Source organism: Bubalus kerabau, chromosome 3 (genome assembly GCF_029407905.1).
Source record: "Bubalus kerabau isolate K-KA32 ecotype Philippines breed swamp buffalo chromosome 3, PCC_UOA_SB_1v2, whole genome shotgun sequence".
Lineage (NCBI taxonomy): Eukaryota > Metazoa > Chordata > Mammalia > Artiodactyla > Bovidae > Bubalus > Bubalus kerabau.
This window is the reverse complement of record NC_073626.1, coordinates 173,986,890-174,000,813: the sequence shown is the minus strand read 5'-3', so window position 1 is coordinate 174,000,813 and position 13,924 is coordinate 173,986,890. Positions and strand designations below refer to the sequence as shown.

Sequence of the window (13,924 nt, the reverse complement as noted above, 5' to 3'; positions counted from 1 at the left end):
AAGATGCAGCAGAGCCAAAAAACAAAACAAAACACGTCTCCTCCCCCAGCACCGGCGCCCCTTCCTTCCACATCTAATTAGGACAAGGCTTGCCAATTTGTCAAGGCTTGCCAATCTTCCTTCCTCTCTTGATCTGTAATTTCCTACCTCCCCACATTCTCAATCTCAGGTCTAGCCCTCATCATTTCTCTCCTGAAATATAAGCTTTCTTTTTTTATTTCTTCTCTTTCAGTCTACTCTCCATGAGGCAGCCAGTAAGCTCTTCTAGAACACAGTTCCATTCATGTCCCTTCTGTGTCTGAAATGGTCCCACGGCTCCCATGCCCACTCCTGCAGAATTCGAGCCTGGCCCCTGCCCTCTCCCCTAGCTGTCCTGTCTCATCACACTCCAGGATCTGGAACAATTGGACACTGTCCAAAGGTGCCATCTTGCACCTCTTCCATGCCTGCAATAGCAGTTTGCCTGAAACGCACCCCCCTTGCATCCAGAGCCTGGCTCGCCCCTCAAGCTTTTTAAAGTCTTGTTGTGCACACCATCCCTGCTGGGACGTCGTCCTTGAGCCCAAGACGGGGCCCGTCCTCTCCCGTGCGGTCTCATGCCCCCTGGGACGGCTCTGCGCCGTGCGTTTACTGCGTGGTCTGCTGGTTCCTGCACTGCACAGGAAACTTGAGAACGGGGACTGTTCGTTTCCAACACCTACCACATACCTGCTTTCTGTACTTAGTAAACATTTTCTGAAGACAGGCTGAATAGAGGACCCTGTGACTAAGAAAATACAGACCAAGTCTCCCAACACATCCAGCCGCCTGATCAACAGCTGTCTCTTGTGTGTAGTGAGGACGTAAGGAACAAGACAGGAAGAGCCAGGCAGGATGGTTATGTCTAGCCTCCTTGTTGTTGCTCAGCTGCTACGTTGTGTGTGACTCTTCACGATCCCATTGGCTGCAGCACACCAGGTTCTCCTAGCCTCCACTATCTCCCGCAGTTGGCTTTTATTCATTTCCATTGAGTCAGGATGCTTCTAACCATCTCATCCTCTGCTGCCTCCTTCTCCTTCTGTCTTCAATCTTTCCCAGCATCAGGGTATTTTCCAATAAATGGGCTCTTTGCATCAGGTGGCCAAAGTATCAAAGCTTCTGCATCAGTTTTTCCAGTGAATACTCAGGGCTGATTTCCTTTAGGGCTGACTGGTTTGATATCCTTATTGTCCAAGGGACTCTAAAGATTCTTCTCCAACACCACAGTTCAAAAGCATCAATTCTATGGCACTCAGCTTTCTTTATGGTCCAACTCTCACACCCGTACATGACTACTGAAAAAACTATAGCTTTGACTAGATGGGCCTTTGTTGGCAATGTGATGTCTCTGCTTTTTAATATACTGTCTAGGTTTGTCAGGAGAAGGCAATGGCACCCCACTCCAGTACTCTTGTCTGGAAAATCCCATGGACGGATGAGCCTGGTAGGCTGCAGTCCATGGGGTCGTTAGGAGTCGGACACGACTGAGCGACTTCACTTTTACTTTTCACTTTCCTGAATTGGAGAAAGAAATGGCAACCCACTCCAGTGTTCTTGCCTGGAGAATGTCAGGGACGGTGGAGCCTGGTGGGCTGCCGTCTATGGGGTCGCACAGAGTCGGACACGACTGAAGCGACTTAGCAGCAGCAGCAGCAGCAGCAGGTTTGTCATAGATTTCCTTCCAAGGGGCAAGCGTCTTTGAATTTTCCATCCTCCTTGCTGCTGCTGCTAAGTCGCTTCAGTCGTGTCTGACCCTGTGCGACCCCATAGATGGCAGCCCACCAGGCTCCCCTGTCCCTGGGATTCTCCAGGCAAGAACACTGGAGTGGGTTGCCATTTCCTTCTCCTTTTCTGGCACCAATTATCACACTGTACAAAAATTAAACAGCAGAGAGCTGGAATGCTCATTTCTTAAGAACAACCATATTACAGAGAAGGAACAGAAACATGCTTAACGATAGTTTTAAATGCATAATTCAACAACATACACTGCTGCATACAGCAGCAGGGGCAGGGTTGGGGAAGAAACGCCACTGAGCTTGCTCAGAGTCGAGCTTCACTCTGACAGTCGCCACTTGGGCACACCCTACCAGACGGCAGAGCCAGCGTCTCTGCACATGGGCTCAGGAAGGCAGGGTGAGTGGGATGAGATCTGACTGTGAGAGGCTGCCAAGCTTGCAGAGGTGGGAAATTAAGAACCACTGCTCTTTCTGCTTCAGGCTAATGAAAGCTACCCGACTGAAAACACGGTAAGGGGACTGGGGCTAAACAGATCCATTCCTTTAGGCCTCCAACTGGACCTGCCAAGCATGGTACTAATCAAAGGAATAATTTGCTTAATTGCATGGAACCATCCCGAGAGGTAACTTAGCACAAGCGCTCTCCAGGACCCAGCCCAGTTTCCCAGTGCAGTGGTGACGTGCTGCTGAAAGCTGAATGAGGAGAGAGCTGGATCTCATTTAGGCAGGGCTCAGCATATTATGGACCACAGGTCAACTCTGGCCTACCACCTACTTTCTGCATGGCTCATGAGCTAGGAATGGTTTTTACATTTTTAAATGATTCAGAAATAATCAAAGGAAGAATACTATGTTTTGACATGAAAATTATATGAAATCCAAACTTCTTAGTGTCCTTATAGCTGTATTGGAACACAGCTGTGCTCATCTGTTTGTTTGTCCCTGGCTGTTTTCACACCATGGCAGCAGGGCTGAGTAGCTGAGACAGAGATCAGATGGCCCAGTTCAGTTCAGTTCAGTCGCTCAGTCGTGTCCGACTCTTTGCGACCCCATGAATCGCAGCACGCCAGGCCTCCCTATCTATCACCAACTCCCGGAGTTCACTCAGACTCACGTCCATCGAGTCAGTGATGCCATCCAGCCATCTCATCCTCTGCCGTCCCCTTCTCCTACTGCCCCCAATCCCTCCAGCATCAGAGTCTTTTCCAATGAGTCAACTCTTCACATAAGGTGGCCAAAGTACTGGAGTTTCAGCTTCAGCATCATTCCTTCCAAAGAAATCCCAGGGCTGATCTCCTTCAGAATGGACTGGATGGATCTCCTTGCAGTCCAAGGGACTCCCAAGAGTCTTCTCCAACACCACAGTTCAAAAGCATCAATTCTTCAGCGCTCAGCTTTCGTCACAGTCCAACTCTCACATCCATACATGACCACTGGAAAAACCATAGCCTTGACTAGACGAACCTTTGTTGGCAAAGTAATGTCTCTGCTTTTCAATATGCTATCTAGGTTACTCATAACTTTGCTTCCAAGGAGTAAGCGTCTTTTAATTTCATGGCTGCAGTCACCATCTACAGTGATTTGGGAGCCCCCAAAAATAAAGTCTGACACTGTTTCCACTGTTTCCCCATCTATTTCCCATGAAGTGATGGGACCGGATGCCATGATCTTCATTTTCTGAATGTTGAGCTTTAAGCCAACTTTTTCACTCTCCTCTTTCACTTTCATCAAGAGGCTTTTGAGTTCCTCTTCACTTTTTGCCATAAGGGTGGTGTCATCTGCATATCTGAGGTTATTCATATTTCTCCCGGCAATCTTGATTCCAGCTTGTGTTTCTTCCAGTCCAGCGTTTCTCATGACGTACTCTGCATATAAGTTAAATAAACAGGGTGACAAAATACAGCCTTGGCACACTCCTTTTCCTATTTGGAACCAGTCTGTTGTTCCATGTCCAGTTCTAACTGTTGCTTCCTGACCTGCATACAAATTTCTCAAGAGGCAGATCAGGTGGTCTGGTATTCCCATCTCTTTCAGACTTTTCTACAGTTTATTGTGATCCACACAGTCAAAGGCTTTGGCATAGTCAATAAAGCAGAAATAGATGTTTTTCTGGAACTCTCTTGCTTTTTCCATTATCCAGCGGGTGTTGGCAATTTGATCTCTGGTTCCTCTGCCTTTTCTAAAACCAGCTTGAACATCAGGAAGTTCACGGTTCTCATACTGCTGAAGCCTGGCTTGGAGAATTTTGAGCATTACTTTCCTAGCATGTGAGATGAGTGCAATTGTGCAGTAGTTTGAGCATTCTTTGGCATTGCCTTTCTTTGGGATTGGAATGAAAACTGACCTTTTCCAGTCCTGTGGCCACTGCTGAGTTTTCCAAATTTGCTGGCACATTGAGTGCAGCACTTTCACAGCATCATCTTTCAGGATTTGAAATAGCTCAACTGGAATTCCATCACCTCCACTAGCTTTGTTCATAGTGATGCTTTCTAAGGCCCACTTGACTTCACATTCCAGGGTATCTGGCTCTAGGTAAGTGATCACACTATTGTGATTATCTTGGTCGTGAAGATCTTTTTTTTACAGTTCTTCTGTGTATTCTTGCCACCTCTTCTTAGTAACTTCTGCTTCTGTTAGGTCCATACCATTTCTGTCCTTTATCGAGCCCATCTTTGCATGAAATGTTCCCTTGGTATCTCTCATTTCTTGAAGAGATCTCTAGTCTTTCCCATTCTGTTGTTTTCCTCTATTTCTTTGCATTGATCTCTGAGAAAGGCTTTCTTATCTCTCCTTGCTATTCTTTGGAACTCTGCATTCAGATGCTTATATCTTTCCTTTTCTCCTTTGCTTTTCGCTTCTCTTCTTTTCACAGCTATTTGTAAGGCCTCCCCAGACATCCATTTTGCTTTTTTGCATTTCTTTTCCATGGGGATGGTCTTGATCCCTGTCTCCTGTACAATGTCACGAACCTCCGACCATAGTTCATCAGGCACTCTATCAGATCTAGGCCCTTAAATCTATTTCTCACTTCCACTGTGTAATCATAAGGGATTTGATTTAGGTCATACCTGAATGGGCTAGTGGTTTTCCCTACTTTCTTCAATTTAAGTCTGAATTTGGCAATAAGGAGTTCATGATCTGAGCCACAGTCAGCTCCTGGTCTTGTTTTTTCCCACAAAGCCTAAATCAGGACTGATGCTGAAGCTCCAATACTTTGGCCACCTGATGTGAAAAGCCAATTCATTGGAAAAGATCCTGATGCTGGGAAAGATTGAGAGCAGGAGGAGAAGGGGGTGACAGAGGATGAGATGGTTAGATAGCATCACTGACTCAATGGACATGAACTTGAGGAAACTTCAGGAGAGAGTGGAGACAGGGAAGCCTGGTGTGCTGCCAGTCCGTGGGGATGCAGAGTCGGACACGACTCAGTGACTGAATGACAACAAGAGTTTCCATCTGGTTGCCGTGCTGTATCTCACTGTGTGCACTGTTTGCTGAACCCAAGGTAGGCAAGGCATGAGCTAAGAGGTTGGAAGAAGACTTAAGGAGCCGTAGGAACTGCAGACAGAACATAACCTAACCTAACTACAAGGGCTTTCCAGGTGGAGCTTATATATGCTTACAGAACAAAAGCAGCCGGTGGCCGAGTACCTCGTGACACACGTGCAGCTATAAGCGATCTCAGCTATTACGTAACCATTATTTACAAAATGTGGGGCAAGAGCAAGAGGCTGTGAGGCAAGAGAGTCTGACCATGCCGTCTTGGCTAACTTGCTCTTTCCCTAAACTGCTTCCCTACAGGAAGTCTGCAGAGCCTGCCTTAAAGGCTGGGCAGGGTCAAGGTCATCCATGATACCTTCTACGGCAGCCTGGGTCCCAAGGCATTTAAAAACTGTTCCACCAAGTTGATCTTTATAATCAAGTCCACTCAAAGAAACTGCTTTAAGTTTGGGCTTCAAAACTGTACTATGTGGGATCCACATAAGATGCAGCTGAGAATTTAGTAAAGGTTCCATTAGTTTGGACGACTTTGGCTCCAAAGTTAAGAAGATGGAAACATCAAACTTTCTTCACTACAACTTTCTCTAAACCCAGAAAGTCAGCGGCTCAGCAGGAGCTGTTCACATGCCCTGCCTGCCTGCAGGGACTCCGGACACGGTGCTGTTTCCCTCCTGCAGTCATGCTTGCTTCTCTAGAAGCCCTCACACAGGGTGGCCTCTAAGCACTCTCACCTGACTGAGGACGGGCAGGCTGGAGGAAAAGCACCAGAAAGCTGTAGTTTCCTGAAAACAGTCAGTACTCCCTAAGATGTCTTTGTTTGGGGGCTCTATTTGGCACCCCACCATCCTCCCTTGCCGACCTTTCTAAAGGAAATGGCTCAGGCCACAACTCCAAAAGGTGTTGAGGCCTTGTCATCCTATCACTTTGGAGTCAGGCAGGGTCACTTTCACCCCTAGGAGGGAGCAGGCCACCAAAACTGAACACTTTTTAAGAAACAGGAGTGGTGTGTGTTCCCTGGTGGCTCAGTGGTAAAGAACCTGCCTGCTAATGGAGGAGATGCGAGTTCGATCCCTGCGTCAGGAAGATCCCCTGGAGAAGGAAATGGCTACCCATTCCAGTATTCTTGCCTGGAAAGTTCCATGGACAGAGGAGCCTGGCAGGCTCCAGCGTATGGGGTCACAAAGAGTCGGACACAACTTAGCAACTGAGCACTTGTCATAAATAAATAACACAAGTATCTGTGTTAAATTCTAGATTTAACATGGCAGCAGAAAAGGGGATATTTTTCAACTCAACCAACCATAAAGCAAATAGAATGCACTTGGCACCTGACCTGACCTTTGGGGCAGAGAAACAACGGAGTGTCACGTCCCTGAGCTAGGACCTCTCAGCAATCCGACCCAAAAGCAGTGTTTCCCAGTGTATCTCACACCACAGGTCACACAGAACTTGCTAATACTTGAGCGTACACTGGGTAAGTGCACAGGACTACAGGCAGGTGGTCCCAGGGTCCCAGGGGACAGGAGCCAGCCCAGGCAGCCTGTAACTCGGGGAATACACTATCTCAGATGTGGGCCAGGCAGCTCTGGACTAAGCTGCTGCCTGCAGTCACCCGGTGACCAAGTTCCTCTGTGTTTGTGTAGTTACTGTGACCTCCGAACCAGTCTCCCCTCGACTCAACAAACAGGCCCCATGCTGGTGTCCTCCACCTCATTCATTCTGGAGATCATTAGGGTAAACGCATGTCTTGGAAAGGGGAAATTTCTGGCTTAGCAGGTTTGTTCTGCATTCAAGGGCATGCAGCAGGACACAGATGTTGTCTCCTCTTACAGGAGGGTAGAAGGACATATTTTTTTAGACCTGCCACCAAAAATGTGGACACAGTGAACTGGGGCACACAAAGCATCAGAGGGCAACTCCAAACAGCAGGCTGTGCTGAAGGCACAGGGGAAAAATGGATTTTTGTGAGGGCAGATGTAGGCAGCAGGCAAAGGGGAACAAATGCAGGAACTGCTGGACCGGCTGTCTGGCTGATTTATCAACGATCTTGCCAGGAACCTGCCGCAGGAGACCAATGTGCCCCTTCTTCCAAAGCTGTGGTCCACAAACTTGTTTTCTGGTGTGCCATAAGTCTAGTTGCATCCTGCTCTTTGCGACCTTATGGACTGTAGCCCACCAGACTCCTCTGACCATGGGATTGTCCCAGCAAGAGTATTGGAGTGGGTTGCCATTTCCCCCTCCAGGGGATCTTCCCGACCCAGGGATCGAACCTGCCTCTCTTGCGTCTCCTGCACTGGCAGGTGGGTTCTTTACCCACTGAGCTGGAACCAAGGAATCAGCCCAAAGGATGCAATTCCATTATTTTCAAACCTTAATTGCCTGGAACCTAATTAGGACTTCAGGGTTTTCTTCTCACTTGGAAGGGAAACTTCTCTCTCTCAAGTCAGCATGGTGTAAATGGAAGAAAAGTGAATGAGGAGTTGCCTATCTGGATTGCTTGCATATTAAGAAACTCATTTAACCTTTGAGGACTTCAGCTTCTAATCTACAAGTTGAGAGGGCTGATGAAACAAGTATCTCAAATTATTTTCATTGGGATTGACATATACACACTATTATATATGAAATAGATAACTAATAAGGACCTACTGTATAGCACAGGAAATTCTACTCAATACTCTGCAATGACAATATAAGAACAGAATCTAAAAGAGTGGATATATGTGTATGTATAATTGATTCACTTTGCTGAACAGCAGAAACTAACACAACACTGTAAATCAACTATTCTCCAATAAAAATAATTGAAAAAAAATAGTTATTTTCAGCAATAAAATTCTCACTCTAAGACAGGCCAACACATCAGTAGCAATCTGAAACTGTGATCATTCTTCTACACTGACACCTCCTAATGCAAGTTGAGATCACAGATGGTCTTTTCCAGTATTTAGAGTATTTAATATATTTAATTAATCCAATTTTATAACGATCTGATGGAGAAGGGTCTCTAAAATGGTGTAATGGAACTCTCTCATTTGATGTGCTTGAAGTGGTGGTGGGTTAGCTTTTCCAGAAGCTGGCTGAGGAGGGGAATCATACATAACTAAACATTTGTTTAACTTAATTTATATAATGCTTTTGAACTGTGGTGCTAGAAAATACGCTTGAGAGTCCCTTGGACAGGAAGGAGATCAAACCAGTCAATCCTAAAGGAAATCAACCCTGAATGTTCACTGGAAGGACTGATGCTGAAACTGAAGCTTCAATACTTTGGCCACCTGATTTAAAGAGCCAATTCATTGGAAAAAGCCCTGATGCTGGGAAAGATTGAAGACAGGAGCAGAAGAGGACGAAGGAGGATGAGATGGTTGGATGGCATCACTGACTCAATGGACACGAATTTGAGCAAGCTCCGGGAGATGGTGATGGACAGGGAGGCCTGGCGTGCTGCAGTCCATAGGATCACAAAGAGTCGGACATGACTAAGTGACTGAACAATAACAACAAATTTATATAAATGCACATCCACTCACTTTTAGGCTTTCCCTGGTGGTTCAGACGGTAAAGCGTCTGCCTACAATGTGGGAGACCTGGGTTTGATCCCTGGGTCAGGAAGATCCTCTGGAAAAGGAATGGCAACCCACTCCAGTACTCTTGCCTGGAAAATCCCATGGACGAGGAGCCTGGTAGGCTAGAGTCCATGGGATCGCAAAGAGTTGGACACGACTGAGCAACTTCACTTCAATTCACTCTCACTTTTACAAAACAGTATGCTAGTCGGATTTTTACATATTTTTTTTCTGATAAACTATGCATACTTCATTGCCTATAATTTATCATTTTTGTTTCATTAAAAGAGAGAGCTTAGATATCTATAATGCAATCTGAGTACAAAGTTCCTCCTGAATTTTATGATTTCCCTCCCTCCTTTTTATAGTCATCACACCCAAACAGCACAATTTCTGAAGATTTATCTTCATCAAGTGTTTGCAAACAACTTAACTTAGTTTTCACAGGAACGGCAGCTTTTAAAAATGTTCTTATTTGATCAGTGTATTAATATTCAGTTACAGTGAGTAATTATAACATGTACAACCAGCATAGCCAGGATGGGGGTAAAGAAGGCTGACTATTGAAACACACAGCTCCCCTGGAGGGAGCCGAGGTGGAAGGGAACACAGTCCACATGTGCAGCTCACTGTGGGTGCTGGTCACTGTGTCAGGCCGAAGGGACAGCAAGCGCCAGGTGAGGAGTTTCGGGTGGCAGATGTAGGGCCTGGGGAAGGAGGGCAGGGATGGAGAAACTAATGTTGGTGTCCTCAGCATCCAACTGATAGCTCAAATAAGAAATGAGCTTCCCTGGTGGCTCAGTGGTTAAGAACCCACCTGCAAAACAGGAGACGCGGAAGACCCTGGTTTGATTCCTGGGTCGGGAAGATCTCCTGGTGAAGAGAATGGCTACCCACTTCCAGTACTCTTGTCCATGGACAGAGGAGCCTGGTGGGCTACAGTCCATGGGGTCACAGAGAGTCGGACACAAAGAAGTTAAAATAAGAATACAGGGGTTCATTCAGGGAGGGATTGTGGAAAGAGAAATAAATAAGAGGATGGGCAGACTTCAGGGAATGCCCGAGTTGAGCTGAGGGAAGAGGCTTCTGCCACAGGACCAGCAGGCTCACGTCATGAGGCCCCGGGTGTCTGCAGAGTCGCGAGGGAGGCGGTTCCCGCCTGCCTCAGAGGCCACTATTTGAAGGCAGAGACTGAGGAAAGGACAGAGGGACAAGCCCCAGGGCTGCCATGCTAATTCTCGCACACACTTGGCTTTGGCGGAAGTCAAGTCTGTGGGCGGCGTTGAAAAGAGGAAGCGACTGACCTGATCCAGACGCAGTGCGCCGTCAGCAAATCTCTGTCTGCGTAACTCCTTCGCGATTCCGTGGAGGTTCAAGACAGCCCGGTGCACCTCGTCACACGTGTGCTCGGGGGAGATGGCAGGCAGCTCCCTCTCCGGGATTCTCCTGGTCGGGCTTTCAATCATGCTCTGCGCGTGCTCGTAGCTCAGTTTGGTGCAGGAGCGGATGATGGTCCGGCCAAACCATTCAGCGAGGATCTGCAGAGATGGACGGACTGTGAGGGAGAATTTTTTTTTTTTTTCCCTTCAGCTTTTTCTTTCACGCAACCATTCATCTGTACACATTCTACAGAGACTGAGGAAACGAGGAGGGACGAGCACCAGCTGTTTTTTTTTTTTTTACTGAGCACCCCCCGCCCCCTTCCCCCTTTACCAGCTAAACCATTCCGGTCACAACTCCAGAGACAAGGCTTCCTCTAAACACCTGTCTGAAGGGTTATTAGGTTTTCCCCGGTGGGGAACAGGGAGCGCCCGGCCCACAGCTGTCCATACCACGAGAATTCGAGGGCACACAGCTCCTACCTGAAGAGCTAGAGAGACCCCTCTGACACCCTCTCCTTCCCTTGAAGGAAGAACCACTACTCTTTATAATGGCAGCCATTAAGCACGGGGAAGTGAACAATAGAAACCACTCACGTTTTTCTTTGGTTTAGTGCAAAGAGCCTTATTATGAAGAGTCTTGATCTAGAATATCAGTCTTTAATGTTCTTAAGAAAAAAAAAAAGGAAACCCTCAAAATATACTTTATGATTTATTTAAAAAACTACTCTCATCTCAAAATACAAGCAACTCAAAATATTATGCTGATGACTCTTCTGCTGTGGCAAGCGGGTCCTGACTTTGGCTCTCAGGAGATGTGTGTGTGTATGTGCTGAACGCAGGAGAAATTGTAGAGGCAATTCCAAGGACTGTGTGTGTGTGTGTGTGTGTGTGTGTGTGTATGCACACATGCGCGCATGCACTGAATGCAGAAGAAATTGTAAGGGCAATTAGAGCAACTGCCCAGCAGTCCTGGGGGAAGCAGTGTGTGCAGGTCCCCAGAAGAGCCCCTTTCAAGGTCAGCCCATGCTTGTCCCTCCGTCACAGCCATATTTCCTGAAAACTTCCCACTCGTGGAGCTGCTCCAACCTCCTCTAGGATGACGGGGCCACGACCTCTTCATTCTTGTGGTCGCAAAGATTTCCCCTGGAGACTCAGCTTGTTTCCTTTTCTACGACTCATTCCAAACCCAGTCAGTCAATCCTCCTCCTTCCGTGTGTCAACATTTTGCTGGACAGTCTGTCTTTAGCTTGGGGAAATGTCCTTTTTCATTCAGTTTCACTGCTCTTTTTTTTCACACACTCCCTCAGGCATCCGGGTCAGAGGGTATCTGGCCTCTTGGGGTTTTTGTCCCCTTTTCCTAGAAGACACAGGAAAGCCCTACATATGTACCAGGGGTCACCACTGCACACAGGGTGGGGAGACTCGGATCACCGTGACTGGGCATCCATTTTCACGCAAACTGGTGAGTCAAGAACTACTTTAAAAAGCTAGTGACAGCTCCACACCCTCTCCCTTGAAGTATTTATGGACAAACTTTTGCAGTAAGTTCCATGAGGTTCCTAGATACTCTGCCACCCCAACGTCTATGTATCCTGGGTCTAAACAGCTCAATGGCTCCCTCTGAACCCTCTTCTGTAGTGCTGGGCCCTGACCAGGGGCCACTTGGAATCCCGAGGAGTTCTTAAAACATATTCACTGTAACCTGGCAAAACCTGAAGTTCCCCACTCCTGATCAAAACTCGCTAGCCACTCCCAAGGATGGCACTGCTCAGTCTGCCTCTTCTTCCTCACTGGTCCCACTGCCCCTTCGGTTTGTCTCCTTATCTGTCAATGACAACTTGAACACCAGCAAACCTGGGACTCAGCACTGATGAGAAGCTTCCTACAACTCTGTCACCTTACTTGGGCCTCCCCTCCCTTAATGCCTCCATTCCAGAAAATCTGCACCTTCTTTTTGAACATACGAAGGGCTGAAGTAGGAGCTCTGAAGAGCCAGTAAGAACTTCCTGGCCCAGAGACGGTCAGGCAGCTTAAAAACAACCCATTGATTCTGAAAGTCACACCTGACACACGGACTAAAAAAACTCTCAGGCCAAGAAACCAGATTGTGGTGAAGCGGCAAGGATGCCCACGGCCCCCTCACCCAGCAAAGGTCAACAGGAAAGCAGAGACCTGGCTGGGCAGGGGCATTGGTTCCTGGGGCCAGCGCGCCCTACAGAACAGGAGGAAGGCCTCTCTGGATGGGACACCTCATTAATTTCCAATTTGGAAACTGGATTCACATCAACGCCCCGTTTGTAACCAGGGCCAGTGGCAGAAGACAAAAAGACAAAGAGTTTTTCATGGAAAAAGCAAAAAAGCCACGAGGAGCTTCGTAAACAGAACCCTTCAGAGAAGAATCATGGCCTTCCTCTGCCATTCATTTCATCACAGGATTTGGGTCACTCTCTTTCTGCAGGCGGCAAGCTTCCTGTATACACTCTAGGACACTGCTATTTAGGATGTTGGATTAAACAACGTGCCAATATCCACTGAAGGTATCCGGCTTGGGGGGGAAAAAAAACCTAGTTAGAAAGGAGAAAATATTGTCTACCTCAAGACCTACTTTCTGGTACCAGGTAGGACAGGAAGTGGCTTGACACCACGGACCACCTGGCTCTGCTCAGTGGCAGAGCTCTCACACCTCCAACTGTCTCAAATCTCTCTAACACACCTGGATGTGTGTGCATGCTAAATCCCTCCAGTCATGGCTGACTCTCTGTGATCCCATGGACTGTATCCCACCAGGCTTCTCTGTACGTGGGATTCTCCAGGCAAGAATACTGGAGTGGGTTGCCATGCCCTCCTCAGGGGATCTTGCTGACTCAGGCATCTAACCTGCATGTCTTATATCTCTTGCATTGGCAGGCAGGTTCTTTGCCACCTAGGAAGTCCAACACACCTGGGAGTACGTTATTTGGCCCATTTTACATTGAGAGAAGAGGTTGGGGATTTGTGAAGTCATGCTAACTCCTAAGTGGTGGCCAGGATCAGATCTGTGCTAAAGACCTAAGACTCAAAATCAAGCGTTATTTTTTATTATATCTTGCTGAAGGTCACAAAAGAGACAGACAGTGAAGTAAAGAAAATAAAATATTGACTTTCTATTTAATAGATACAAAGTCGTGAGGAAACCATATCATTTGAAAACTATTAATTTCCATTCAAATGTATTTAAAATTTTAATCTTCTAAAAAAAGTCAGTGTCTCATTAAGAAATATTTGGTTCAAAAAACTGCTAATGGGGTTAATTTGTAATTTTAAGTAATTAGATACAAAATCACTTCCACTACAGCTTTGGGCTTCTGTATATAAACTATTTGGTTCAAAAAACAATATCAGAAAAATGAACTTCTTTACAAAACAGACACAGAAAACAAATCTGTGGTTACCAAAGGGGAAAGCAGGGGAGGGATGGGAGTTCAGGATTAGCAGATACACACTACTGTATATAAAACAGATAAATAACAAGGTCCTACTATACAGCACAGGAAACTATATTCAATATTTTGTAATAACCTATGATGAAAAAGAATACATATATTCATATATATATATATATATATATATATATATATATATATAGCTGAACCACTTTGCTATACACCAGAAAATAACACAACATTGTAAATCAACTATAATTCAATAAAAACAAACAAAACATAATAGGAAGAAA

At 46.4% G+C, this 13,924-nt stretch overlaps 1 protein-coding gene across 6 annotated transcripts in view; it reads right to left on the bottom strand.

Moving 5' to 3' along the window:
• The window catches only part of DIS3L2 (DIS3 like 3'-5' exoribonuclease 2), a 392,221-nt gene that overhangs the window by 79,264 nt on the left and 299,033 nt on the right, over positions 1 to 13,924 (bottom strand). For all 6 annotated transcript variants that reach the window (XM_055573741.1, XM_055573738.1, XM_055573742.1 and 3 more), the window contains one exon: positions 10,132 to 10,365. In XM_055573741.1, the coding sequence (XP_055429716.1) occupies positions 10,132 to 10,365 (234 nt within the window). The remainder of the gene's footprint in view (positions 1 to 10,131; positions 10,366 to 13,924) is intronic.